The following is a 25,891-nucleotide window of genomic DNA, read 5'->3' on the forward strand; positions in this document are numbered from 1 at the left end:
GGAGTGGAAGCGCGCACTGCTTACCACTACACCACAGCGGCCGACCAATCGCCCATTACTTGTTTTGAAATGGAAATTTTCGGTGATACTTTTTTACAAATTAAGCTTAGATTTAAATGCGTGAAAAAAACACAGTCTTACAACAGCCAACAGGTAATTTCACAATGACACGCGGTACAAAAAAATATTATGACATTTTAAACTGTCGGCAATTTAGTATATTATACGAATTTAAAAAAAAAACAGGTTTCTGCATCAGTACTATGTACGAAAGTATTTAATAAGTAAAACGAATACAGAATTGTATATTTCGTATATTTTAAAACCACACGTAAATATTAAGAATGCCTTTGTACAATATACAAAATGATTGGTACAGAAATTTGTTCGGTAATTTACGCATGTGTTTAGTAAAATAATCCAATCTTTTCATAAATTGTACAAAAACCAAGACTACGAAAGTTTTTCGCAGCATTATTACGAAATTTTATTTTCAGTGTAGGTAAATACATAAATACATACTTACAATGGAATATGTGTGTGTCCATGTAAACCACTACAAATTGAATTTCATTACATGATGTCAATTAAGTGCATGTAACATTCAATCAGCGTTGACGTTTTTAAACTGCAGTCATGGAAGTTATTGCAGATTGTAATGCCAGGTGGAACTATACTCAATTCCACATATACATATTAATATCTATATAAATACGTATATGTATGTATGTATGTATGTGTGTACATATTTACAAGCACGTACCTTTACAGGTTTTGCAATTATTTAGTTAGGCTTGCTGACGATAATGGCTTAAAAGACTGCCAGTTTTGGTGGCTACCAAAATGTCACATTTTCCGCATCCAATTCCAACCGAAACCGGAGAAAGAGAGAGAAAAGCTTACAATTCGAAAAAAATAAAGTAAATTTGTTAAATAAAGTTAACATTAACTATGTTGAGCCGAAAGTAATTGTGCGAAGTGCTATTTTGTAGCCCATTACTGGATTTATAGCCTGCAGGTTATCCACTATTTATACTCTCTTGTTAAGCTTAGCGATGGATCAGTAAGACTGCGTTATTGTTGACTTTAGATTAAGAACGGAACTAAGCTGCCTATATGAACATTGGGGTAGTCCTTAAAAATCAAAGTAACAATTTTTTCCAGTCTCATACCCTCAATCGACAATACCACGGTCAAAGGTATCGCATAAAAGTTTTGGTCCCTATTGGAGTCGGTTAAGGCGTGTCCGCAAAGGGGTTAAAAATCACATTCCTCTATGAAGACGCAAAAAAATTAAATTAATATTTTTTATACTTCCATAGTCGAAGATATCACAGAAAGTTCGTTTGCACATCGTCGTTGGTGTCGCTGACATCGCCTTGTGAATATAAAGCAATCACTTCAAGAACGATGGAATGCAAGATTTCGCATTCCCCCGAGTAAGGGAGATGGACGAAAAAAAAAAAATAACATCGGTCACCATTTGTAAACAAATCGTATTTGTGTTCATTTACGTCACACAAACAGCTGATTCTGTCAAATTCGATTTGAATGTGATTATAATAGAAAGCCATAAATTTGAAAAAACGACTACGACAACAAGTAACATTTAAATGGAATCTTTTTTATTATTACCTGAAAATTTGAATAAATAAGAGATTAAAAATTATAACATAACATAACATGACATAAGATAACATTAACAGTCTGTACGACCTAAAGCAGTGTTCTAAGTTCATCAGAAGATGGCTAATTTTGAAAGTTTATAAATAAGTATGATAGCGATTTTTCTGGAAGAAGAGCTAACATTTGATGCTATTTTTTCAGAATATAAAAAGATTTTGCACTGTGTTGTTAGTGGGCATGAAACTACTTTGAATACTGGTACGTAATCCACCAAAAACTAAAAATCAAAAAAATTTTACATTGCGCACTTTGCCAGTGGGCTACTCACTTGTGCTTATTGGGTTTCGAATGTATTGTTTTGTATCAGGCTTGCCAATTTATATTTGGATTTTTGAGTAGATGTGAGGGTGGCCGCTTGGTATGAGGTGTCCCATTTGAGGTTCGTTATCCTTCTGGTGTGGATCGGGTATGAGATACAAAGTTTCTATATAGCAGAATCTATGGGGTTTGAACGACCATGTGAAAAATTTATCTTTAGGGTTTCAGTGATATTTCGGAGTTTACGGCATTATATCTTACGGCTTGGAATTTTTAAAAGTGCTAACTGAATGTCTGAAACTATGAAAACTATGGTTAAAGCGGAGTTTTAGGGAAAACACGGGAATACACTCAGAGATTTGCCACGCAGAGTGCTATTAGAAGAACCTCTTTGTATTGCTCTTTAAGATCTGCTAATTGTTTAAATGCTACCGGGACCAGGCATCTTTTATAATGCTTTAGAAATTCGCGAATGAGGTTTATGATTTTTTATTCGCCAAAAGATGTTAACCTTTTTCGCTATAAAACCACAAAATTGCATTCGCTTATACTAATTGTTTTTTCATAAATAAAAACTCATTTGAAGCATCAATTTATTGCATGTTTATAAAATTTTGTATATTATTTGTCCGAGTCGATTTCATTAGAAATAAATTGTGTATGTCATTTAAACATTATTTGATTTATTTCGGAACGAATTTCCGTCAACCCTTGTCAAGTTTGGTTTGCAAACAACCCGGTTTCGGCGTTGTGCCATCTTCAGTGTCATTTTTCGTTCTGTCAGATGGCACAACGCCGAAGCCGGTTTGTCTGCAAACCAAACTTGACAAGAGTATGACGGAAATTCGTTCCAAAATAAATCAGCTTACCACCCTGCCGGAAAAATCAACCAACACCAATAAACATTATTTGTTCACCTTGCTTCCATTCCATTTATTCGTCCATAAGCATTTTTGTAGAAAATAGAAATGTACACTAGAATACATCAACAAAAATAGAGGCGTTTTTTTTCACAGGAACCATAAAATTTAGTATATTTTGAGACTTCCTTCAAAATATAACGGAAAATATTAACATTTACGTAAGCTATACCAATTTCAAAATACCTCCAAAAATCTCATTATATTGATAAAATTTCTTAATACTTTTATGCAGACTTTTTAAGTTTAAACTATTTTATCTTCTGAGTTGATTTTTTAAGCGGAAATATTTCTTTTAAAACAATTTTATAAAAAAAGGACGTAATTCTTAAAATTTTTTCGAAATATTTTGACGGAAGTCTTAAACTATAGTATTTTTTATATTTCCGATGGGAAAATAGTACCATTGCCTATTTTTTTTATTTTATTTTTTTTTTGTATGGAGAATGATGCACCCTAATGTACATACATACCTAGTAAGAGGCAAAATAAACGATTTACTTAAGATTCACTCTCTATTTTCTCAGTGTATTACATACATATTAACATACATATATGACATTTAAGCGAAAGCTTAGCTTACGCCTTTGCGCACTCTGCTTAAGAGTTTCATTGAGTTTTTATATCTTTCTAGCCGTATGTAAAAAAAAACACAATAAGCATAGCAAAATTTTAAAAATGCACTTATGGTCTAATTTTCCTAGAATGCATTTTATTTGCTTGTAATCTAAGACAGTTTAGGCACTTATTATCTAATCTCTGCTGTTATTTGCAATAACACCTTAACCAGCTTTCTGCAAATACACCAACTCATTCTACATACAACAAAACTACACAAGCAGCAAGTACGCTTCTCCGAAAAGAAATTTTACGCTAAAATACCTGATTCTTACGATGGAATCCAGGTGTTTGGTATGACCAACAACAACAACATAGCGAAGCTTAAAACCAATTGTGCGGTGGTGGCATGGATTGGCTCGTCGCAATGTCTCTTGATAACACTCAATAAAAATAACAAAAACAACCTACGTCCTCGCATAACCACCTAAATGGTTAAGCGTCGCACTTTCATCCGAAATTTTACACAGCCATTTAATACATTCGGTTAACATTTTTATATCGGGAAAAGTAACTAAATTTTAATGGGAATTGTTAAAGGCCGTTAAGAGTTTTTTATCGAATGTCATAAGTGTATAATGTCATCAGTGTATAAGAGTGCGAAAATTGTAATCGTAAGGGTTATTACAACAAATACGAATATTTAAAAGTTAAGTCGGTGCGAAAAGTGAAATATTTGGTCTCAAACAGTGCGTTATTCCCTATTTAGATGGAACTGAAAGTTGTATTCAATGTCACTCTACATTACCGTACTATTTTTGCGGGTATCCCGAATTTACTCATGGCGTCGAAAGGCAACTAGCTCTCTTCGTGCTATCAAAAGCAACTTTAAAGTGATTTGAAGATGGAATCAATCTACTCATTTATGTATATTCGATTGATAAGCAGCTTCTAGTTTAGTCAAGGGTTAGAGTCGATCGCAAAATTTCTCGGCTGTCCGCTGCAACTCCAGCTTTGCGACAACGAACTTTCCTAGCACTGCCTGGCACACGTTCTTCATTGCACAGAGTCGCATGCGGATCTTAGCTGCAACTAGGTAGTGATCCGAGTCCATAGAACGCACATCAAAAACGCTTCAAGATCAGGAAATTTTTCTAAGATATTTTCATTTTAAGTTTGCATTGCGAATGGAAAAAAAGCAAGCTTTCACATAGAAAGTATTACGCATACGCCATGTACTAGTACGACCATGTATGTACACTATGGCGTATGAGTAACATTATTTCCTGCTCCTATTTCATACGAAAATAAATATATTGCACATTCTCATTTTACCATTCAAAACATGATTATTTATGCATCGATTTTCATCATTAAAAGGCTGTTTGCAGCTCTCAAAAAAAACGAAGAATTCATATAAAATGACACACAAGAAATGGGAAAGAAATTTTCTCCTATCAAAATTTCTTAAATCAGTTTGCAGCTGTCAAAAAAAAATTCTCGTATACTCTAAGCCTAATTTTGCAAAAGATCACGCTCTATACAAACGAAAGCAAAAAATACATAATAATTAATATTTTTTTAATTTTTTAAATTTTTCATTGTTAAATTTAGAGGTTTTTTTCATAAAAATTAAAATATCTTAGGATAATTACCTAATCTGGAAAAACGGTATACAGATCCAAAATCTACAACCCAATATTAAGTTAACATGTTTCGGCCTTTTTTTTTGTTATTTCAATGTATTTTTCGACAAATCTTTCAGGCAAATTCATCAAATATTTTTATGCTATCTTTGCAGCCGATTCCATGCAAAAAGCCCCGCTGCGCCTCATTCAGTATGAACTACTGCAGCTTCGTTTCTCTTTGCTTCCCTAATCTCGGCACGATGCAGCTTTCTTTGTATGCGTACTCTTAGAGCCTGCCTTCGTTCACAAACTTCTTACATCATACTTAATATTTAATATTTAAATTGAAAATCAAAATTAAGTTGGGCAGAGAAATAGCTATTCCTACTCTTCTTACTTCTACTTCACAAACTTTTTTTTTGCTTAACGCGACAGCATGGCTTTCTCCACTTAATTACAAATGAAAACTTCTTATGGCCTTACAGTCTTTGTCGCAAAAAAAACAAAATCAAAAGTAGCACATTTATCCTCCCTATCCTGATAGCCGCCAAAGGGTGAAGTAAAAAAAAGAAAAAAAAAATTGTGATTAACAATTACAACTTTGCAATGCTCAAAGCTAAATTTTTCTTCTTGAATACTGCAAGTACATCTACATAAAAACAAACACATCTACGAGTGTGTACAGAGCAGTGAAATTCAAAGAAGTATTTTATGAAGACTACACTGAGGGAAATAATGCATAGTAAAAATTTAATACTTTATATTTTATTATCGTTTAAAATTAAATTAAATTATTCACTTTACGGATGCTTTTTCAGAACGAACGCGGAACGGCGAGCGTATTCGCCGCCATCGCTTGTAATATAAAAAACATTAATTTGTCATAAAAATTCCAGCCCAGAAATTTGAAGTGATCATCTGTTTTTATACGTCAATACTGTTATAAATTTTATTTTTAGAAATATGTATTTAATTTTATTTATATTTTTGAAAACCCGCAGCCGGTTCCGTAACTAATCCTCTCAAAATAAATGTAACCCTTGCTAAACAACCTGCAACCACCCACCCACGCCCACTAGTATAGGGTGAGGCTTTTTATGCTCCTGGCCCCGCCTTTGCAAGTTTGGCGCTTTTGGCAACAATGCTTTGAAAGACGAACACATAGCTCTTTAACACCCAACAATCTGCTCCAATATATTCGTAGACCTGATTTATTTAAAACAGGCGGAAATTAAATTAAGAAACGAAAAAATTAAAAAAAAAATAAAATAAAGAAAAAAAATTATTTTTAAAAACTTAATAAAATAAAATATTTTTTTTTTAACAACAAAATCTAAAAATTAAAAGGAAATTAAATAAGAAATAGAAAAAAATAAATAAATAAAAAAAGAAAACTGTAGTTAAAATTTAATGAAATGAAAAGAAATAGTTTTGTTTGAAAACAACAAAAAAATACCAAAATTAAAAGAAAATTTATAAATATATATTTTTAAAAATTAAGGAAAATAAAAAATTTTCTTTTTAGAACGATAAAATTTTAAAAATAAACAAAATTAAATTAGAAAAATAAAACAAAAATATCAAAGAAGAAGAAAATAGTACTTACAAATTTTGTGAAATTATGAATAAAATGGTTTTTTTCGAAAAGAAAGTCTAAAAATTAAAAGAAAATTCAATTATAAAAATATAAAACATAAGATTAAAAAAAATTAAATAAGATCATAAAAATTAAATGTTTCTTTTTGAAGCAATAAAATCTAAAACCAAAACGAAAATTAAGTTGAGAAAAAACACTTGTAACTAGGAAATATAAAAAAAATTCTTAAAAATTTAAAATAATTAAAAAATATGTTTGAAATGAAAACAATAAAATATTAAAAAAAAGACATTCACTTTTAAAAAGTTTTTGAAAATTAACTGAAATTAACAAAATTTGTATTTATGAAATCTAATAATAAAAGGAACCTAATTTAAAAAAGAAAAAATTATAGTAAAAATAGTTACAAGTGATTTCTTTAAAACTAGCTTTTCACCATGAGTGGTGAATGAGGAAGCTCTTTTCTAAGACTTTTGCGGTAGAATAACAAGAATTCTTTCGAACTATCTTTCCAACTATGTTTCATTTGTTTTATGAAAGTCTGTTTACTATCTTAGCCGGAATTGTCCTGTAAAAAGGATCATGAAAACAGTATAATCGACGGCATATAGACTGCGTGGTATTTTCTATAAACAATGAATAAATAATGAAATTAACACTGAAAGAAACTTCTGAATCGGCTTCGTAGTTATCTTTATTTACTCAACTGAAAAGGAGAGACTATTTAACTGCAATGATATTATTTACAAATTGTATATCCACACATACATAAGGAAAACTCAAAGATATACGAGTATATCGAGCCCCAAGTGCCAAAAGGACGTAAGCGACATTTTTTCAAAAAATATTTTTTGATGCACAAATACATATACACATCGTCGATGTTTTTGCAAAACCGCCAATCTTACGGCACTCAAATTTTATAGGAGAGCGAAAAACAGTTTTTTTTTTTGAGGGCATTGCCGTGAGGGGCGGTATTTTCTCTAGCTATTATTTTACAAATCTGTTGTATTAATTTTGTTGATTATGTAATTTTTATGGATAAATCCGTTGCCTGGAGATCAAGGTTACCAAATCTAATTTTTGCCACAACAGCGATTTAGGCGGTTAAGCAACTGGTCGAATGGGCGGTTTTGCAAAAACATCGACGATATCTGTCTTCTGACAGATAAAAATAAAAATACTTTAACTCGTTACCCACTTAGAACAGTCAGTCAGCCCGTCAAACGTTTAATACTTTATATGTACATACTACGTGCATGTATATACATGTCGTAAAACTTATGCATAAGTTTATATGCGTGCTTGTCTTGCAATTCTGTCGCATATCCTTTCACATACCCGCGCACATTGGTTTGTTTACTTTTTTTTTATTTTTTTATTTTTTTGCTTTCTTTATTATTTCTTTTGTTGAACACTTCACAGCCACTTTGCTGCATATACATATGTATCTACATACTTCTTTTCTACTGCAAGCAAACACTTCCTCCTTTGCAACTCTGTTTGTATTCTTTTCTCTTTATTGCAATTTGACTTTTTAGTTTTTAATTCTTCGTGACTTAATGACTTCTTGTTATAAGTTTTCATTTCTCTTGTAATTTCATAAGTTAATAGAATTTCTCAGTTCCTACGCTTCTTCTTCGATGCGCTTTGTGCGGATCATATTTAAGTGGTTTTAATGTGCTTAACGCCAGTACGCACGTACAGTGGTTCAGTGAGTGAAAAGAAGTTAAAGGCACTAAGGAAAAAATAAGGTGATCTTATTTCGAACGGAGTCGTTTTCGACTTTTCCAAGTTAGCGATTTAAAATTTTTTAACAGAAAAGTAAAGTTTTTTAACAAAAAAAAAGTAGCGAAACACAGAGCACAAAAACTTTTTGACGTACTAAGTACGAAAATTCTTCAAAATGCCCTCGTTTAAGCTGTTGATTGAAAACTACTTCAATTTTATGGGCAGATTGAGAACTAAGTTTGCTGTAATAAACGACATCTGGTCAAATTAGACGAATCAGAAACAACGAAGTAATCAAGCAGACTGTTACAACAGTTATTTCCGTATCTTGTAGGTACGCAATGATTTAGAATAGATGGACCAGCACTAGACACATCATCATCTAACAAACGGGAGCTACAGAAATCACTACACAACAAATTTACATTAAAAATTAAAACAATAGTTTCATCATAATCCACAGCTACAGCAGACAACATATTAAAAAATGTATTCACACTTGTGAGGGTTATACACACACGACAAAACGACCTTTGAAAAAGAATTAGATGATACCTCAACTAGCAAATACTCAATGGTATTACCAACGGATCGCGAAATTAGGCGAGGTTTTAGATATTTCTTGCAATACATCGCAACTACACCACCTTTCTTATCTAACCGGTCGACCCGAATCACTTATACCAGCCCTAGACTACGTCTCCGACACACAAACAACATCAATAAATGAATATTAAAAAGTTCTTGACTAACAAAAATATGGCAACGATTTTGTGGATAAGTAATATTTTTATCGCAGTTTTGTCATACGCAATTCAAAATTGTAACCGACCACAATGATGTTCACTTGAATGAAACTTTTCAGCCACGATCCCACAGACCCATTACAAGAGATCTTCCAATCCGTTCTCCTTTCTTGTTTGTATTGTATTTCGCTACACATAGAAGTGCTTCCAGAAGGACATACGTCCTGTTCTTTTTAAGCTGCTTCTTTAATTAATAAGAGGCTTTTTAAGTCTTTCTTGGGTACCTCTTTTCGAATGGCTTTACTTAAGGGAGGCTACCTAAATTATTTTCTGGGTTTTCTTTCGACTGATACCCTGCTTCTCTTGACCATAGTCAGATTGCCACTACAAAACCCTCGTAGCTATTTCTGTATTTTTTTTACAACTCCTCTATGTCAACTTGATCTACGAGTGAAGTAAATAATCTTGCCGCGGCAAAAAAATCACACTCGCTTCTTTGATATGGTGCAGGATGGTGAACAACAAATCTTAGATTGGAAAGATCCTTCTACTCGCCATCTAGGTATGTGTGGACAGTGAACCTGTGGTCGCCCGCAAAAGTACTAAGATCAAAAGAAAGGGGCAATTACAAGCTTTTTGTCTCTGTCCAAACGAATAACACTTTGCGACAATTTTACACACAAATCTAGTAAAACTGCATTTTTAGTTCTACTCTCAGACGCCATGATTTTTCACAAAATGACTTTGAAATTTGAAAAACATGATAACCTAAAAAAAATCAGTACAATGAAGAAAGATGAAGTGAAAATTCTGTCAAATTAAAACAAGTAAAATCTTTCGTACATAAGGACGAGAAGGTATTTTCAATATTTCTTATAAAATTTCATCCTTCAACATCCTTGAAACTTGTTTACTCCTTCTTTAAAAAAAAATATATTGGTTAAAGATCAATGGACACTCGAGCACATCATCGAATATCGTCCTTCCAACTTTATAAGCTTCAAAAAATAAAATTAACTAAAAGGGCATTTTCGATACCTATTATTATTCTACATTAAATAAAATTTGTTTAGTCATTTTTGGACTTAACTATATATTTGAAACTACAAAGTCCTTAAAAAAAATCCTGACGTCAGAGAGAATCTGACAAGACACTGCAAGTTAAGATAGCATTTCATAAGTTGTAATTACCGATATAAATCATAAACTCGTACACACAACGAATATCATCTCCCTCCGAATGTGAGACATAGCACCCTCTAAAAAGTCTAGTTTTAAAAGGAGGCTAGGGTTTGAGTGACTTTTAAAGAAATATCGCACAGTCATCGTTCGTACAATCGAAACTTACGAATCGTTAGGGTGATGAGAGAAAACCTTGCAAAAGCGTTTTCTAATAAAGGAGGCCCGTTGTGATATTCAAATCATTTGCCCGACTTCGAATCCTTCCGTGTACCTCAAAATAGAACCAAGTCCTGGGTTGGTCTTTACAAGCTTTTGTGGTTCACCAGATTTTCGTGGAACTTACGTCAGACAGACAGTTAAAATAGTGCTAATGGTGATACTGCTGCTGAAGTTTAGCGCAACCCGAACTGTGGCAAGAGGAGTTTTCGATGCCTCGACTTTCTGCATTGTCGCGACATCAGATCGACAATAGCCGGAGAGCCGATTCTACTTGCATAATTTTGCCAATTACCAGCCGGAGTTGGTAGCGTTCCAATAGTATATGAGCGTGGTTTCTACTGATATCAAGCCTCAGCCAGAATTGGCGCCTTAATCCAACTTTACTCCTGAAGACCAGCTTTTCATTGCCACATTGGGTAAATTTGTCCTAAGCCGGGGTATAGACTTCGCAAGCTTATGTTTAGAGTATTGTTGCACGTTATTGAGGTTACCAAACTTCGTAGAGATTTAATGGCGGCTCAACTATCCAAAAGTAGACTTAGTTACTGTTTACATAGTTAGACATGTACAGGTCAGCCTGTTTTCAGAAACACATTAAGGTTGTGCTCGGAGAACAAAAAGAGCAGTTAATCTGGTATGGAAGTGTGGCATGCGTAAATTTTCTCATTGCCGGAAAGCATGTGACAACCCTGACAAACCTTATACTCTCCCGTTGGTGCAGCAATCGTAGTTTAGGATATGATACACAAAATCCGAGCTGGTACTATTTAGCAGGAAGCACATGTGTTCTACTCTCCGAAATATCACCTTAAGTGTTAAATGGTATAGGACTTTCTAAATAGCAACGAATAAATTAAATATCTATATTTAATTCAGGAAAAAAAATTTTATTGGGTACCTAACGTCGATGAAAGGGTCCGAAAAGGCGTAATTGGTGTATTCTCCTGCGTAGGTCTTTTCGGCGAAATTCGGACACTGGATGCCAAGATTTTAGTATGGATCCATACTAGCGTCGATAAGACCGAATCTTTTTTACAGTGTAGTACATTGTTTGTTCGGATGCTCTCAAGAAAACGGTAAACTCTAAGAAAATATACAAGGATCAACGACTGGCTTCTCCACTGATGAGACACGAGCACAACAGCAACCAAAAACGATCAACTCGCTACTAACCTTTCAGGCGACGGATCTATATGTAAGAAAGATGTTAGGTAACATTGCCGTAAGGCTTAACTTGATTAATAATTTGACGCATCCACATATCGCTTACATTGCGACATTAGGGGAAACAGAAATTGCCAATGAAAGGTGGCAGTTGCAATCAATCTAAGTATAATATCACTAAAACCCTCTGGCCAGCCATAGACGCCCAACCACTACTGCTCTACTCAACCTGGAACTAGAGTTCTTAGCGTGCATTGTCTGATTTGAATAAACGCAGGCAGACTGGGTACACCCTGAAAGGTTCACCGTAGTAGCTGCATGGATGAGGACGAAGAAGAAACTATCCAACACCTTATCTATCATTGTGCGGCTCTAGCAAAGCGGTGAGCCTCTTAGTGCAATGGGTGTTAGGAACTTATGCACTTTCTTCCTAGCAAGCAGGTGATTTACAAAGCAACTGGGGTTTACAGTTATTACGCAGTATTTCAAAGACTGTCGTCCAACCTGAGTTAGCCTTAGAACCTTGCAGAATTTATTGGTGAAGTTAAATTCTTGTATACCAACCAGCACAGCGGACTCATAATTGAGAGTTAAAAAATATCAAAGGACACAAAAGACTCAACTGAAAAAAAAACAAAATATACTTCACACTTTTCAGTTTATTAAGATTTTTTTGGATTTCCCACAAAACACTTACGATCATTCGCTAAAGCCCACAGTGCTCCCGCCTGCCACAATGACATCGCATTGCAAAAACAAATGAAAATACTATAACTCTGTAATTAAAGTGTTGACGCATGGAGAGCAAAGTGAAATCTGAGGCAGCAGCAATCGTAGCAGAATGTCGACGGATTGACTGAATAGCGACAGTACATAAAACAGAGCGGGCAACTGGCGTAAAATAAATGCTGCCTTCGCCTAGCCGTTTCAGCTGAAATGCCGTAACTTTTCTCATTTACAACTAAAGGAATTCAAAGACAGCAAAGCATGAGAAGCTGGCGGGAGCACCAGCTAAGACGGAGCAATAACTGACGATATACGGGTATGTACATATGTATGTATGTATGTATGTATGTATGTGTTTAGTTGCAGCAATGAAATACGTACAAGTTGGCGGTGGATGTGGAAGATTGAGACGCGTGCGATTAAATGGCGCGTGGTACAATTGAAAGCCGGATCAGCAGTGGACACAGCTGAAACGGCATGCGGAAAGCTGAAAATTGGGCAAAGAGAACGCTAAATAGTTTCAAGTGTTGCATTAACATTTAAATTATTGAAAGCGTTGTTAAAATTTTGTACAACACAGCGTTGGCATTTGAGTGGAAGTACATAGATCGGGCTGAGGAAGAGGAAGGTAGCAGCAATACTGTAGCGAGTTTACTGGAGCTTTTTATGTACATACATCCATACATACACATACTTATGTATGTAGGTAGATAAAGAAGGCGCTTAGCGTAGTAGTGAGCGAATGCAAATGAGGAAGCTCTGGCTAGCTGCAATTTAGTGCCGCTGAGTGGCTTTGGCAAAGCGTTTGCGTAAAGCAATTATTCCATAATTCATTTATGCAGAAGGCGTCGAAAAGTTCAAACAGTCAAGGCTTGCTGGCAAAATGTATTAGCGCTAGTCATTTCCCGATTGGGAATGCTGCGAAAACAAAAGCCGGCAATGAAGTGCCGCTTAATTTGTGTGCCATTCGCAGCACTTTAATTTTGTTTTATTTTTATTTTTTTTTTGTTTTGGTACTTTTTTCTTCTTGATGACGACGCAAAGCCTGCCAGTGTACACACATAGTAGCAACTTTTTAATTAGTAAAATTGATGGGGAATTTATTGCGCGCAAAATTGTTACGCAATATTGTTTGCGCAAAAGTGGAACGCTATTTCGCCCGTTTACTTTGTTGCCACACCACTGCGCGTACGGCGAAATAAACTTTTAAGCGCTGTGAATTTCGAAAAATATGCATTTATTGAAATTTTTGGCAAAATTCACTTATTTAGTAGTAGTTCACACACACACACACACACACACACACACACGCAATCTCTTGTTCTTATGCCCTTGTTTGTTTTTCTCTATTTTTCCACTCTTTACAGCCCACAAACACATTTACGTGCACGGACAACATTTGTATTGCATTTTTCGCACCGTCGTTATGGCGTCACCAACACAAATGGCGCCGTTTCCGCATCCGCTGCAGAACAGTAGCAGCCGTAGTGGCAGCGACAGCAAGGAGAGTGGCAACGGCCGCGGCAACGGCAGCGGCAGCGGCAGCAGCAGTATTACCGGCAACAAACTGCAGTGCCACACAGCAACCTCACCGCAACCACACCTGAGGCGTCTACAATGCGCAACCACTATTATCAACGCAGCCAACACCAACACCATCACCACCACCACCGCCACCTTTGCCACCATTAGAGCAACACTGTCATTGTTTTGTCAGTTTCTCACGGTATTCTGCATTCTTCTAACGGCAACCGGATGCGTGCGAATGGCACGAGCACAAGGTAAGTTGAGGCACAAACTTGTGGCGGCGTCGCGGGCAGGGGTCTGCTCTCTGAATGGCGTAAAAGAAGCAAAATGACAGCGAGCAGGAAATCCTTGCTCTGCCACTGACAAAACACTAACTTCTATGTAGAACGAACGATGTGTGCTTTTTGTCTCACATTTTAATTATACTGTTTTTTATATGTATTAATGCAGTGAAAAAAAGGAAATGAAAATGGGTATGAAAGATAAGTCGCTACATACATATATACTAGGATGTTCGATTATTTTTTTGGAACCCGGGTTTCGAGTTATTCGAAAAATGGGAATTTGAAAAAAAAATCCAATTCCCCAAAGCTAGGAACCGGCCTTATATTACATAAGTATTCCCTAAACTGTATAGTCGCGCTTCGCTTAATTGTAGCCACTCCAACTTTAGGCTATTTAAGAAATTAAGCATTTTGGAGGCTGCCGTGTTCCAAATTTTGGATGGAGAAGACAGCAATGTGTCAGTCTACGAATTGTGATACGTGCACAGTCATAAAGACTATGCTCCACCAGCCCACAACTTACCTTAACTTACAGTGTCCTGTCAAGCAGCCTGTAGAAGTCTCAAGGCTCTCCCGTCTAAGTTCAAGCTATATTTCGGAGTTCAAACCCTTCGTGCACAGGCAACCACCACAGCGTCACTCGATTATCGACTCCTTGGCTGTTCAGATGAGTTTTACAACTGTCTACATTGTCATTCTAAATATTCTGGCCTGTTTGTTCTGCTCCGAAGAGATTCTCGAACACAGACTTCGTTGGCGAAGACTCTCGCCTGGAATATCGATGGTCTTGGTTCAATAATGCCTGTCCCAGTACTCTATTCGCCCATGTTCGATCCATCGGTATACCATACTTGGGACACTTTGTCTATCATAATTATTACCAAAAAGGATAATTTCGGTAGCATTATATCTGTGAACTTGATAGCGGGATCATCCAGGAATGGCTCGAGAACCTTCAGCTGACCTCTCTAAGATCCCCAATTTTCACGCTGTTTAAATTGGGCAGCAGTAGGGCACTCCAGCCGGCATCGTTTCCAATCAAAATTTACAGAGGGGGAATGCCTGTAATCACACCAAGGGCACCCTTTGGGCAGGTGCGCATAGCTGCTGTGACGGTCACGCAGACTAAGCGGTGTAGCTTGCTTGTTTCTGTCCTGGCCAAGATGGGTCTAGTCAAGTTAACTTTTTTTCTCCTTCTTCAATCCCGTTGCAGCACACCAGTCTACTACGGTTAGTAAGTACTCAAAACTACAATATAACTATTGAAAATAGGCATAGCTTTAAATCCACACAGTCCTTTGTAGGGAAAAGCTCGAGTATGTAGAGGAGACTGGAAACTTGGAAATGATAATCCACGCCATCCGCTGAACCAGACCAACCATACATAGCATCGAGAATCAATCAACCCCTTCATCAGCTCTCGCCCCTTGATTTCTATCAACGTGAGGCCCGTATGTGCAAAATAAACTGTTCTCTCAAATTTGAATAAGATGCCCCAACGATATTAACCACCTCTTTAAATGCTCGCTGACATCGGTTCAGTGAATGATTTTCGTTCGGTTTTCCACTACTTTTTGTGTAATTTTTTGCAGTTGGAAATTTTGCATTATTTAGATTAAAAAATATTCTGCCTTATCCTGAGTTTCGCCTGAAAAAAAAATTCACCCGCTTAACCTGAGTTTCGCTTGAAAAAAAAAATCACCAGAAAATTTGTCATCCGCCCATAGAAAAACCCTGGAAAGAAAAAGTGAAAAGTGAACCGATTCATGGAAAATGAAACTCATGATAAAGCTGATTTAGAATATTTAGATTCTGATTTTTAAATAAAATAAATAAAAACCCGGTATGTTCCATTGTAAAAATCTGGTTCACTCAATATATAAAATCAAGATTAAAAAAACCGCTTAAAAATATTCACACAAAAAAATGGTCGAAACCGGTTTTGAAAACCCGAATCAATCACCCTAATAAATATGTACATACATATGTGTAGGTAGTGTGGTAAAGGGCTTACAATGCAGTGAAATGCCATTGTATTGTAGTGTTTATGATAAGTGGATGCATAGAGTGTTGGGAAGCGAAAGCAGATCGAGCACAAGGACTTTGCCAAAAATGAAGACTTCAAAATTAATTTAGGTTATTTTGTGGTAAGTCGGCCACGGATACTATTTGCTTCTTACATTTGATAAATACTCTATGTTCAGCAGTTCTATGTAAAACACTACGGGAATAATTTGTATTGCATATTTTAACCCGCTAACTCCTCGATAGACCGGCTTTATGGTGTGTTAAAATGTACCACAACGATAATATTTTTAGGTTTGCTGGGTTAAGTTCGGACCAGGGAACGATCCGCAACTCCAAAATTTTTATAGTAGTGTGAGGGGAAAGAAAAAGCAATCAAACATCCACATAAGTTCTCATCCAAATTTTAAATGTTTTGCATTTACATATTTAACAAACGATTTTCATTAATTGCTTTATTTTCATACAAAAATTAGGATGCATATATAAATTTCATATCACAGCGACTTTTTGATTACAATTTTTAATATCTGCACAATTCTACATACTTGCGTTGTGTAAATATCGTTTATGCTTTTATTCGCATGAATTAATAGTTAATAACTTAAGCTCGAACATTAAACGGTATTATCTTTTACAATGTGCACATTATCGTATAAAAATTTTACCTAAGTATTATACTTAATTTTGCAAATAGCAGCGGAATTCATATTTATACGTACGTATGTAGATATGTAAATTTGTTTCTGTATAATTGAGCTGGTCAACCATTGCTAGTAAAATTATACAACTGCAAATATTTATATTTTTATATGCACAAAATTTGGTAGATTAAGTTATTAAGCATAAATGTGTAAATAAATGCGCCATAAAATGGCACAAATATTAACATAGCGCAAAAAATTACACTAAAAATTTTGCCGATATATTTGCATACATACATACATACTATATGCATGTGTACTTTCAAATTCCAAAAACCCAGCACACAACCACAACAAATTTTACCTCGAGTATTTGAGGGTAGAAAAATGCTTACATTTTATGAGCTGTATTAGCGATTGATGGTAAACATTTTTTAATTAAAAAGTTTTCGATTGATCTATTTTTCAACGCTGCCATTTTACGTACAATGTACTTACATACATACATACATACTTAGAGTTGGCCACATACATACAAATTTACTCTGCAATAAATATACTTCAACATTTAATCAGTGGCAAGTTTCGAGCAAATTAACTTTGCGTTGCATGAGAACAACAACAAACACAAACAAAATTTTTAACTGTCACATATTCAAATTTCACGCTATGCTGGCATTTCCGCATCCAGCCGACACAAACGTTGCCAACTACAAGTACATAAAAACACAGCGAATCAGCTGCCTCCGTTTTCCAATAAAATCCATATTTTTTTACTAATCGATTTGACTTTATTTTACTTTTAATTTGAAATTCTCCTGCAATGTTGGCATAATTTAACGCACCAGCAAATGTGTCCAACGAAACGATATGCGAGAAATAAAGCGGAATAAAAATAAAGCAAATAAATTAAAAATAAATGATAAAAAGAAATGTTTAAAATGAACAGATAGTAAATTAGATGTCAAAATAAAGTTCGATTATCGGTAACTAGGAACCGAAGTGAACATAAAAGAAATTTTGGAAATTTAAAAGCTTAAATGCATTTTAGCATTCACGTACAAATTTATGTACATACGTATGTATGAGTTGTACGTTTAGAAGCGTCACTTCGGTTAAAGATCGTTATCAACGGTATCGACTCCAGGCACTTAACATTGAATCGGTAACATCGATTACGCTGTTTAACGGGGTATTCGTATTAACCGAACATGTTGAAAACGGCCTTTAATTACGGTGACCAGATTTCTGTGGACAAAATTAGGGACATTTCTAAAATATTGAATCCGATTATACAATTTTGTTTTTATCACAGTAAGTTTAAAACAAAACAAACCGAAAAAACTAGAAAAATTATCGCAAAAATGTACACAAACATTGTATTTAGCTTAGATTTTTCATATCCATGAATTTTTTGAGGAAATTAATATTATTTTTTATAATTTCATTAAATTCAACTTAGTTGGGTTTGAATACCAAAGAACAATCTTAGCAAATAATTACAAATACCTTAAAAAAAAATTAAGCAAGAATGATGAACTGGCCATTACCCAGAAATTAACAGAACTTGTAAAAACTTAGCGGTTTACATAACCGGATCGACCCAAATTTATGTATGTACATTAGGGCGGAGTAATTTAATTTCGAAAAAAGTGTATGGCATATTCGAATTAAATTTTTTACAAAATTGTCTGCTTACTTCATATTTAAGAAACTACTTGACAAAACCGAGAAAATATAAAATTACATATGTATGTATTTAATTTTTTGATACAATGAAAAATAAAATTCAATCAAAAAAGTTACAATATACTGCTGCTTCTATTTAAAGTTGGGAGGGTCAAACGTAATTTTTGGTATATATGTAGTTTGTTCGCCATTTTTGCTTAAAATTAATCGTAAAATTTGTATTTGTTACACACTTTCTTCGAAAATGTTTCTCCGAACAAATTACTTCGCCCTAATATACATATCGTCGTTTAAAGTACAAAACCGCGTATTGTCATTCTGCGAAACCACGTAACTGACATTGGTACGACGATATGTATGTATATTTGACTAAGGACTGTCACTCCAGCATCACTTCCCAAAAACTATTTTAGGAATTTGTATGCCGTTACAACAACAACAACAAGTTTGACAAAATAAGATAAATTAAATTAAAAAGAAAACCTCGAAAATCGGGACTAAGTTGTTACAAATATGAAAAATCGGGAAACTCATACATACGTTCCGACAATTCTCTCAAAATCGGTTGTTTTTTCCCCCTATAAAATATATACACTTTGAGCGCCTTGAGCATTCCCTTAATATTTTTTGATTTCAAAATAGAAAATATGGGTATATTTTTTACGGTATAGAGCAATCCTAGAGGGTGGCGGCATTAAAATTCCGACTTTACTATTTTTGGACCACTCTAATGTACATACATACATACTCGTGTGCCCATCGAAAATGCTTTTTTTTTGGAAATTTCAAGACCCTACCCCATAATTTTATTTGTTTTTATTAGGAATATTTTTTTCTTATTTTTATAGATTTCTTAAAGTTGATTTAGAGGTCGCGACCTGTCGATTTAGCAGTTTTTGAATGACTATTTTTGATTCGATTTCAAAGATCAAATACAATCTGACAAGAGGATATATAGGCCTTTGAACTGGCATAGATAGTCTATTGTCGGACTAGGCTTGTTGAGATTTTTTAAATTTTGACCATCGATAATTTCTACAATTTCAAAATATTATAATTAAATCTATTTTCAAATAAAGTGATACCTCATTTATTGCAGTCGCATATAAAAATTTCCAAAAAAAAGCATTTTCGATGGGCCCTAATACATACATACATACATATGTATACATACATACATGCACGTATATGTTTAGTACGGGTACTACAAAGTTTTGTAACATTTTGTGTTAAAATGTTTTCAAAAATATCAACTATATAACTAAATTCAAGTTGCAATCGAATTAAATCTTTATAAGTAAAATGACTATTTTTAGTAACAGCAGCACTAATGTTTGACATTTTCCTGATCGGGCGCATGAATAATACTAACACATACTATGTACATACATACATACATATCTATTCATCCCAGCCAGCAAAATCATCGTAAACAAGCTCGTAATTGGATATTTTCTCGAAGAAAAACTGGATTAAAAATCGTTTATGATAGCCGTTTACGAATCTTTTTCGAGCACTTTTTCGCTTTAAATTGTGCATCGCCTACGAACAGTCGTAAACGGATCGAAAAAGCATTCGTATGCGAATATTTTTACGTCCGTTTTTTAATTGTAAACGAGTCTCGTAAACGATTAATTTACGTTAAAAAAGCGTTTTCTACACTGCTTTATCTACTGTTTTTGAATGCTAAAAATAAAGGCAATTAATTAATTAAAATTATTGTAGTTCTTTTATTGAATGGAATTATAATTAATTTATTATTTATAGTGCCGGATCAAAGTATTGGCAAGGAGAATTTTTCGCAATGTATGCAAAGTTTTTTACTTGAATTTCTTTTCGCACATTATTTTTTTTAAATACAGTTAGTATGAAGATCTACTTTCAAATCAGATTTTTGAGAAAAATTCTAAGTATGCAGTTTTAAATCCCATTATATTTTAGTATAACATAGTGCAAGCTTGAAGTTGCCAGAAAACCGCGTTGATTTTTGGCAATTTTTTCACGCAGTTTCTTCCATGCAAATTATGTGCGACATTTTTTTTTTGTATGGAAGAAACTGCGTATAAGAAATTGTCAAAAAACAAAGAGGTTTTCTAGCTATTCAAGCGTGCACTTTATTATACTAAAATTAAATGGGCTATAAAACTGCATACTTAAAATTTTTCTAAAAAATCTGATTTGAAAGTAGAACTTCATACTAACTATATTTTTATAAAAAACAATTAGAGAAGAAATCAGAATAAAAAACTTTGCATTCATGGCGAAAAATTCTCTGTGCCAATATTTTTTCCCGGCACTGTATATGTGAAGATATTTTCAGATAAATAAATATTAACAAACTATCTATTAACAAATTAACAATTAAATAAGAGGGGTTTAATATATATTATAAAGTTGCTGAATTTATTTTTTATCTTTTTTGCCGATAGGCTGCCAATTTTTTTTGCCGGTCGTGTGCATATTGGAAGTGCTTCTTTGATACGGAAATAAAAACTTCTTCGTGGGAGTTAAATTTTTGACGAAAAGCACCTAAGAAAATAAAGTGAAAGATTAAACTCCATTGGAAACCGGAAAATTTAATTAAGTAAAAAGTGGTAATAAATAATATTATGATCCGTACTTCTTATTGCCGCAGTCGTTGCCAAACCAATAGCGCTGCTTTTGGTACCAGTTCCCTTCCACGAGAAAAGTTTTGCTACCTCATCTGTAATAATTTTTTTTTAATGAATCATTTATTGACGCTAGTACGGATAAGGCTTCGGATTTCGCACGCCTTTTTAATTGAGAAGCCATATTATCAATAAAACATTAAGTTCAATAACTGCAAAGACCTAATAAACTAGCAAATTAAAAAAATAAATAACTATAAACTTACGAGATAGGGGAATTAAACGTTTAAATCCTTTAGTGTTACTCCGCGCAGCCTGTGAAAGAATTGCAAAACTCGTTAAATTAATTTGTATTTTTGAATTACATATGTAGTAGCTACTTACAAGAAGTTTAACTATAAAAGAAAGTGGTAGATCGTCCTTGGCATTTGCACCAGTCTGCCAATAAATCACATACTTAATAATTTTCTTAAATTGAATATTTAACAAACTACTTATAAAATATTGTGATTGAAGAAAAATTGTCAACAAAACTAAAATTTTTTCTTGTGCTGACAAATTACTACAAGCCTCTTTCTATTATATTTTTTTTTGTTTTATCGTTTACGAGCTTTTCTCTAACTGTTTGGCGATACGAGAATCCCTCGTAAAACATAATGTTCGTAAAATGTACGTTTTCTTGCTGGCTGGGATATTGCATGAACACACAAAGCCAACTATGTATTGTGCGCAATTTTTGCATACGTTTGGTATACTATTGCAATTTTTGTGCCGTAAGCGTTTAAGTGTTACACAATGCAAAACTACAATAAGTGAGTAATATATTTTTTCATTTACGGATTTTGCATAAATTCATTTTATTCGTAAAATGAATTGCGGACGCCATTGGTTTGGAGATCGGCGGCGCCGATGTTGTCCTTTTTTCGGCGCCATGTAAAAGGTTTCCATTGTCATTTCATTTCTAAAAACTATTATTGTCAAACAATTTTAAATGTTTTCGCTTTTTCATTTTAATAAACATCACGATTTTATTTAGCTGATTGTATTCAGTTTTGTTCTAAAAAATGACACATCTCTTTTGCAACCATATTTCATTAGAACGGAGTGCACACGGGTTATCTATTTGTTGTGTAAATGTAGAAGTTGCAAATGAATTCGGCTCAAATTAAATTGGATATATGTAGTTATGTACTACATACTCGTACAACATACATACATAAGTGCATATGGATATACATACATATGACATGTGTGTATAGTAGGTTCATAACTACCTTTATTTAACTTTTTATAGATACATTTAATTTTTGGAAATAAATTTCAAATAGGAAATAGAGATTCTTGATGGATCACTAAGTAGAGCTTAGGAATATTTTAAGGCAAAGCAAACGTTACTGCCGAAAAAAAATAAATTAAAAAAATTAAAAATATTCATTATATTTAGTTGAGTCAGTTCTCATGCTAAAGCTCTTTAATTTTAACACTTAGAAGGTATTTCAAAAGGGTTGCCACCCATTAAAAAAGGTAAATTCAAATTATTTAATACGTTAAATGAATTACTAAAATATTGGTATTAATCGAAATGGTTTTGGCAAGGCTTTATTTCTGAAACATATTAAATGGGTTGCCACATGTTTAAAAAATCAAAATCAACTTAATTCAGACAAAGGTTATTTAATGAGGTTTTAACTTTAAAGGAATTTTTTGTGAAGGTCATTAGATTTGCATCGTTCTTTGAAATTTTAAATATGAAAATTCAAAGTAAAGACCTTGGCCTGTAGATGTGCGATACAATACAATTTTTTGAAATGAAAACTTGTTTGTCGGTACCGGGTGGATTTGAAATTAGATGCTATTAAAACTGACACAACGCGTGACCTCTCTTCACTCAGAAGCAGCTTTACCGATTAAGATGAAATATGGCACCTGAATAGCTTAAAACCCTGACTAGCGTTTGGAATAGTTTCTAGGTATTAGATTATTATTAAGAGGAGGGAGCAATTACCTAGTTTCCGGAACTAAGGACTATCTATTATAACAAACCTTCGCTGAATACTAATTATATATTTAGGTACGGTGATCCTAGGAAGCGAAGTCTGCGTCTAGTAAAGGTTTCACAGTGGAATATAACGTGCTCTGCTATTTCCTATTCGCCACAACATAACTGCATGGATCGGAGGGAAAAATTACCTGTTTTGAGAAGTGCTTCGTTACTCTACAGTGACCAGTGATAAAGCCTGTAATAGTTGTTGGGCCGTGCTTTACGAGGCGATAAAGTGAATCTTTTCTATCCAGATGTAGTAATTCCGCCTAAAGGTGCTCCATGCAGATCGATAAATGGTCCTGGGCATATGAATATCTATGCTATAATTTCTGCCCTTTGTTTACCCACTAATCCACTGTGTCCCGAAACCCAAGAGATGTACCGGAATGCGATGAGTATTTAAAAGTAAGCTCAGTCCTACACAAGTTTTGCGGTAACCTCGTGTGTCTAGGAGGCAAGTAGCGCCGCTCTAATGTCAGGGTTTTGCTTTTTGGTCACTCCCCTTTCTGCATACTCTCCTAGAAATGGTTCACTGGCGTGTATGCCGCTTGTAGGTCCCACTTAACTTGCCCCTTGCTAAAAAGTAACTTTCTGGGCTATATACTATAGACCATTCCCCGCTCACCTTGGGCGGTATTGAAACCATCAAGTGACTTTGATTACAATAAGCAGAGGCCGCAGATCTAGAAGCTCTTCGGGAGTAGCGGTGGAGGTGCTTCTCATTTCTGTGGTAGTGCGAACTGCAGATTTTGACCTGAGTGCACTTCATTTCTCATTTGTTCGGCCAGGTGGACATGGCTTATGTTAGAAAGGATTTTGAATTTAGGTTTGATGTCCCAGTTTCTGCCCATTAGCTTCTAGCAGGTAAAAATGGAGCCGGTAGAACTTTATGTAACTACGGTTTCCATAAGAACTTGCAATCAAGGATGACTCTTACATATGTATTTGCCTTCTTTTGAGATGTGCATCTTTTCTCCTTGAATAAATGTCAGCTGCAGTTTGATCCTCTTCCTGGAGACAACAACTAGTTATACCAGTCTTCTTAGGATTGAATTCAACCCATTTTAACTGCAACATTTTCCCATTTCCTGCCCATGGCCGACCACTGTTAGAAACCACTTTTTCTAATTTAGATGTTTCTCGGGCCAGGGTTCGAGCCCAGTTCCTATAGAGATGTAGTAGGCACATCTCCCCACTCATTGCATGGATTTTCAGTTGGAAAATAAATCAATGCCTACAAATTGAAATTCTATCTTTGGCCTGTTGACATAAAATAATATTCTTCAAAGGCCTTATTCCGAATTTCCATAGGCGCAAAAATGATATGCCATTTAAAAATGCCATGTGGAAATGATTTTACTGACAATTTTTCTCAACGCTCACAGATGGATTTTAATACCTAACTTGTCATTAAAATTTTCGCCATTTAATGCCTAGTGGATATCCGGCATTTTGCACGAGCAAAGAGGTTTTGTACATTTTGTAGATAGCTTAATTTGATTATCATTGTTACAGTTTGTAATTTTAATTTGCTGAAGAGCAAGTTTTCAAACACTCATCCATACCAGCAAAGTTGGAAGTTAGATTGGGTCGCGAAACGTTTAAATAATCTTGCCTTACTAGTTTGCAAAACTAACTCTGTGTCATAAAAAATTTTCATCAAAATCAAGTTTTCTAAGTAACTCTGGGTACACTTCTACTGTCATAATTTTATGGCTTTCTCGGCTCATTAACCTTGATGAGCTCCCGCTCTTCTAGTACAGGTATATATTTGCCTTCCAGCTTTATAAAACGCAGTAACTTTTCGCCAGGTTAGGCTATCGGTTGTATGCGGCTGTAGACTTTATGATTAACGCAGAGAGGAAGTCCGAGGATAACTAACTGCCCTATGGGATTTCGACGAGGCAGTTCGGAGTTTTCGGGGACATATCGATCTCCATCTAGTTTTTGCGGCAGTACTAGCGGTATTCTGATTCCTGCGTCTATAATATAAATAAGATGGTGGTCTCGTCTCTCGCTATATCGCTGAAGTTGCGATGTTTATCGCGGCATCTGCCACTGGTATTAACTATTGCTATTGTTGTTGCTGTTGAAAATGTGTTGTTTCGGAAAGAGTTCGTAGCTCGTCCGCCTAGGCGGCTGCGTGAAAAAAGCACTTTTTGCAACCCGCTGACCATTCACCGTTTGCCGTGGGTAACTCAAATTCTTGGCTTGGCTATTTGTTGGTACGCCTTCAACAACACCAATTCTTCGTCATGTTGATGCTTCAATATTTCAGGAGCTATAGCTCTCCAAAATATCTTTTAAACGATCTATTAAAATTATTTTTTGTTGTTGATACTTCCGACAGGTTAGTGGTCTGATGTATTTTCGAACAATTTTCCGTCAATCCTTGTCAAATTTGGTTAGAAGACAAACCGTTTTCGGCGCTGTGTCAAATTCAGTGTCATTATTCGTTCCATTGGGTTTTTTCACCGGTTTTGTATTCTTTTCTTGTTTGTTTTTAACTGCATTCAAGTAAGACACCTAGGCCTTATATTATTTATAGCTTAATTATAGCTCTCAAAGTAAGCTTTATAAGTAATTTTCTTTCGTATGGAAGTCGACCTGGTCTAATTTACTACACATACATATATGTGCAAAGTGTGAGTGTA

General features: G+C 34.6%; 1 protein-coding gene across 1 annotated transcript in view; it reads left to right on the forward strand.

Moving 5' to 3' along the window:
• Window positions 1-9,625: 9,625 nt before the first annotated feature.
• The window catches only part of LOC108362804 (uncharacterized protein DDB_G0271670-like), a gene marked incomplete at its 3' end in the record, with an annotated part of 45,803 nt that continues 29,537 nt past the window's right edge, over window positions 9,626-25,891 (forward strand). Inside the window, exons 1-2 of the mRNA XM_017615948.1 lie at window positions 9,626-9,686; window positions 13,783-14,196. Of these exons, the coding sequence (XP_017471437.1) occupies window positions 9,626-9,686; window positions 13,783-14,196 (475 nt within the window). The remainder of the gene's footprint in view (window positions 9,687-13,782; window positions 14,197-25,891) is intronic.

Source organism: Rhagoletis zephyria, unplaced genomic scaffold (genome assembly GCF_001687245.7).
Source record: "Rhagoletis zephyria isolate East Lansing unplaced genomic scaffold, Rhagoletis_zephyria_1.1 Rzeph_scaffold_01105, whole genome shotgun sequence".
Classification (NCBI taxonomy): Eukaryota; Metazoa; Arthropoda; class Insecta; order Diptera; family Tephritidae; genus Rhagoletis; species Rhagoletis zephyria.